Source organism: Pinus tabuliformis, chromosome X, assembly GCF_031772625.1.
Source record: "Pinus tabuliformis cultivar Carrire ecotype Pingquan chromosome X, CPIR1, whole genome shotgun sequence".
Lineage (NCBI taxonomy): Eukaryota > Viridiplantae > Streptophyta > Pinopsida > Pinales > Pinaceae > Pinus > Pinus tabuliformis.
In genome coordinates, this window is record NC_142308.1 from 435,615,605 (window position 1) to 435,620,405 (window position 4,801).

The 4,801-nt window shown below is 32.4% G+C and overlaps 1 protein-coding gene across 1 annotated transcript; it reads left to right on the forward strand.

The window, feature by feature from the left end:
- The first annotated feature begins 308 nt into the window (after window positions 1–308).
- LOC149140438 (ras-related protein RABA4d-like) lies at window positions 309–2,856 on the forward strand. Its single transcript, XM_089449850.1, has 2 exons — window positions 309–1,222; window positions 2,107–2,856. Exons 1-2 carry the CDS (start codon window positions 996–998, stop codon window positions 2,546–2,548), a joined length of 669 nt encoding a protein of 222 aa, XP_089305976.1. The 5' UTR covers window positions 309–995; the 3' UTR covers window positions 2,549–2,856.
- The last annotated feature ends 1,945 nt before the right edge of the window (window positions 2,857–4,801 follow it).

Here is a 4,801-nt window from a genome sequence, read left to right on the forward strand (position 1 = left end):
CAGTTGAACAGAAAAATGCCATTCAGTTGACAATGAAATGTGAATGAGAGAAATTTACTTTGTGGATAAAATTTGTCCTTGCCCCTGTTAAAGATTTTTCCGTTATTCTGTAAAAATTTGACTAGAATTTCTCATGGAAATTTACTTCCATGGATTTTAGTCTCTTCAATTCAAAGTCTTGAAAAAATTTCGAAGTCCTAAAATTTCCAAAAATGAACAGAACAGTACAAGAACATTTCACAGAAAATGAATTTAACCAATGATTTAACGTCTTCCATTTGAGTTTTTCGTACCAGTTAAATTTGAATTTCTATAGATCATAATTTTGTACCTTTAATCGAATGGAACTTTGTTCGCAGTATTCATTTTACCTAAATGATGAGTTTATCCCGGAATTAGCAGGTTTCATCTGATACTTCAATGTCAGTTCAATTTGAATTTTGAATTTCTCCACATGACCTCATGATTGGGGATGAAACATGGCCCCTCTGGACCCAATGACGGTCACTGACAGCCGTCATTGAGGGGATTTACCTCCTGCTCTACCGTGTTTACAGCTTATACCTAACGAGGCGTGGATGTGTATGCACTGTACTGCATTGAAAAACCTAAGTTCCTTTTCTCCCCATCGATTCCCTTAGTCTTCACTATGGCAGAGCTCTGAGGCAGGCGCCAAACGTTAGGTTCGGAATTTTTTCATCATAAGCCTCGGATTCCCAGTACTGTTTTTCAGAATTGCGACTGGTAGGTTTAGCAATCTCGGTGTTTGGGGATCTGGGTCCTCGGAGAACTATTGATTTATTGTGTGAAAAGGAAGTGGGTCTAATCAATACTGACTCTTTTTAAGAAAATTTAGCCGTATTGGCTCTAGTACTGCTGAATGAAGTGAATGAAGGTTAGATGGATCGATCCATGGAAGGACCTCTGTGAAACAAGAGCTCTGGCATAGTTTCAGTGGTGAAGAGCTTGGATTCGATAGCTGTCTGTAGCTCGTCATGGTAATGAGATATGGGCATCAAGAAGAGAAGATTGATTACGTTTTCAAGATGGTGATTATTGGGGACTCTGCTGTGGGAAAATCACAGCTGCTGTCCAGATTCTCCAAGGATGAATTTGGCTTGGAATCTCGAGCTACAGTAGGTGTAGAGTTTCAGACCAGAACAATATTCATTGAGAACAAGATGGTCAAGGCTCAGATCTGGGACACTGCAGGCCAAGAAAGGTGGTATACAATCCTTTTTTACTTTCTTTTCATACAATTTATATTACCAGTTACAGCATATATGAGTTACGTCCTAGCATGAAGATCCTCTTTGTATTCAAGTTCTAGACATGAATATATATGGCCTTGAGCAAGATCCCAAGCGGTAAGGAGTTTCCATGCTTTGAAGCATATTAATTTGAATTTTGACATGGAGTGTTTGCTGATCTTTGAACACTCTGAATTCTCTTTATTAGAAGTGTGAATTGAAAGCTGATTCGTCAAGAGTGAGAGTTGTGCATATCTTTTATTGAGGAAATGCAATAACAGACAATTATGTGGTATATCATATTTCTTTGCAGCAAACCTTTGATCAGTTGAGTTTAAAAGTTATATATAAGTAATTGTATTCTGGTTCAAACTTTTCCCACCCAAAAAGTTTTTTGCACCGAAACATGGCCACAAAGCAAGCCATGCTCCACTATTTCTCATTTTCAAATCACTTTGCAACAAACCTTGATCATTTATGTTTAAAAGCTGCATATAAGTAACTGTATTCTGGTTGAGCCATACCCAACGAGCATTTGCACATAAGCTTGGCCACAAAACTAGACATTGTCCACTATGTCTTCTTTTTGAACATGAAACGCTGAAGATTGAAAGAGATGTTTGCTTTATAATAAGGTTCAGGTTCTATAATTTTTTTAAAATTTCAAGATAGAATTCACCTGAACTGAAATCAACAGAAATCTAAATTTTACTAAGATATAGTTATCTATTAAGTTTGATATGCCCATATTGACTGGTTTTGTTGGGATTCAATCTAAATTTTACTAAGATATAGTTATCTATTAAGTTTGATATGCCCATATTGACTGGTTTTGTTGGGAATCAAACACAAGCAGGTACCGGGCAATCACAAGCGCTTATTACAGAGGAGCTCTAGGGTCACTAATAGTGTACGATATCTCCAAATGGTACTCGTTTGAGCACGTACCTCGGTGGCTTGAAGAGCTGAGAATGCATGCAGACAACAACATTGTGATCATGCTTGTTGGCAACAAATCTGATTTAGGGAACTTGAGGGAAGTCCCAACAGAGGATGCTAAACAATATGCAGAGAAGGAGGGCTTGTTTTTTCTTGAGACTTCTGCTCTTGATGCCACCAATGTTGAGAATGCATTTCTCACTGTCCTCCGTGAGGTCTACAAGGTGGTGAGTAAAAAGGCCTTGACTGCAAGCCAGGATGATGGGCCTGGGCTCAGGTCCATTCTGTCAGGAAGAAGACTGGCTTTAACTCCATATGATGATAATAAGGCTAATAGGGCAGGATGTTGTTATTCATAGTACTATTCATTTTCATAATTGGGCCTATGGCCATTCAGATTCCAGAGGAGAGGCCAACATTCGATGTATCTGAGGCATTAAATATCATGACAGATCTGTGATACATATGAGGAATACAAAAATCTGTGCTAGACTTAATTGATCCATGGCCTATAATGTTCACCTTCTTGTAAAGGCAGGCTTTTTTTTTTCGAATTAATTGTTCTTTCACAGTAAAACTGATGAATACATCATACCCAGTCTACTTTTTCTGTTGAATTTAAGTTGACAATTTAATACAAAAGCTGAAAGCACCCTGTTGAATTTAAGTTGACAATTTAGTACAAAAGTTGAAAGCAAAAAGAACACAAGCAATAATTCTTATAAATGAGCAAGAGTTGGGAGTTGATTTATGCAACTGCAATTGCTCTTTATTGTTTTTAGTAGTATGTACAATTGATTTACTGCATATTTACATCCAGATTTCAAGAACTTGGGCGTAAGTTAAGTCTCGTTTATCCTGGTCCTCAACTTGTTTCAGGTTTTTCCATTGAGCAGTATGCATACAGGTTTTTCCATTGAGCAGTATGCATACTTAATGAAGTTCCCATTTAAATGGTAAACTTTTATTCTATACTGTGAGCTAGATCTGAAGGTTTTATGGTGTTGCTATGGACTGATGTTTTATTACTTCAGTTATACCCCCAAGGAATTTCCATTTAGAGTATGTTGTGTTACTTCAGTTCAATTTTTTTTTCCATTTAAACTATGGTACTGGATATAACTTTTAGTTTATGTTCTGAATTTGACAGTACAATATGAATATGTTATGGTTCTGCTACCTAGTACAGGTGTCCTAAAAAATCTGCTATACCTAAAGGCCACATGAACTAATAAGTTTATAGAGTTTTATGTGGCATTTGATAGTAGTTACTTTACACCAGAGAGACTTCGAGGTTCGAGAAGTTCTCCTATTTAAACAATTAATTTTTTAAATACGAAAGTTTATATATTTATTTTGAAGTAGAAAATAATAAGTATTATATATATAAAAAAGTTAAATTGTGAAAAATAAAAGTTCAATATGTCATTCAACATTTTCAATCTTTTACTAAATCTAGAAGTTATAGCTAAATCCCAGTTATTCTTGTAACGTAAAAATGTAAATATGTTATTTAAATATCAATTTTCTTTAATAAAATCCGGGATTAACATAAATTTAGGGCAGTGTGAGAACCATGAAAGCTCCTGAACTCATAAAAAGGGAACAATATAGATCATTTTTCAAAAAAAACTCATAAAAGGAAGTAACCTAATAAGTCACATTTTAAATAGTTAAGATTTCCTAATTTTTGTTGGATTTGGTAATATAATTTTTAAGGTGTTTTAATGTTTTGTTATTAAAATTACAATTTTTAATTTAAAAATTAGAAGATTTTGTTTCTGTTTCTAGAAAGAAAAAAATTCAAATTCTTAAATTCAAATAATTTGATATTATACTTTTTATTAATTTCTAATTCCCATTTAATTTCCAACAAAATCAACCAAAAAAAACACTTTATTAAAGTGTTGATAATCAATGAGAAAACCCAAAATTAATAATTAAGCAAATTCATTTCATTTTAGATGAAAAATTTCCTCAGCTGGAATGAATGTTGTTAGATTTTTTGGAAGGAAAATTACAAATTCTTAAGAAATACTTGAGTGTAGTAGTTGGAATTATGTTTGGCGTTGTTTAATTACCAGTGTAGATCTATCTTAATTTCATTTATGGAACAGGGAGAAAGGTCAACTCTATTTTCATTTTAGAAGAGGTTTTCAAATTTCTTTTCACTTTAAAAGATGTTTGTATCTCAAGAGATATGATCCCTCTCGACTTGGTAGATTCAAAGTTAAGGTAGATGTAAACTGGTTTTAAAAATAACATAATTTATAGTTTTTACTTCATGTCTCAAATATACTTAAGTATTAAGTATTAGTGTTTTGTTTACTAAATATTATTTTTATAAATTAATATAAATTATAATATATTAACAGAATTTTTGTTGATATTTTAAGTCCCAAATATACATAAGTATGAAGTATTGATATTTTGTTTGTTAAATATTATTTTTATAAATTAATATAAATTATAATATATTAATAGTAATTTTTGTTGAAAATAATAATATATATATATATATATATATATATATATATATATATAATATTGCAATTTAAATTTGTAAATTAATAAAAAATAATTATATTTTAAACTTAATTTATGGTAGTTTA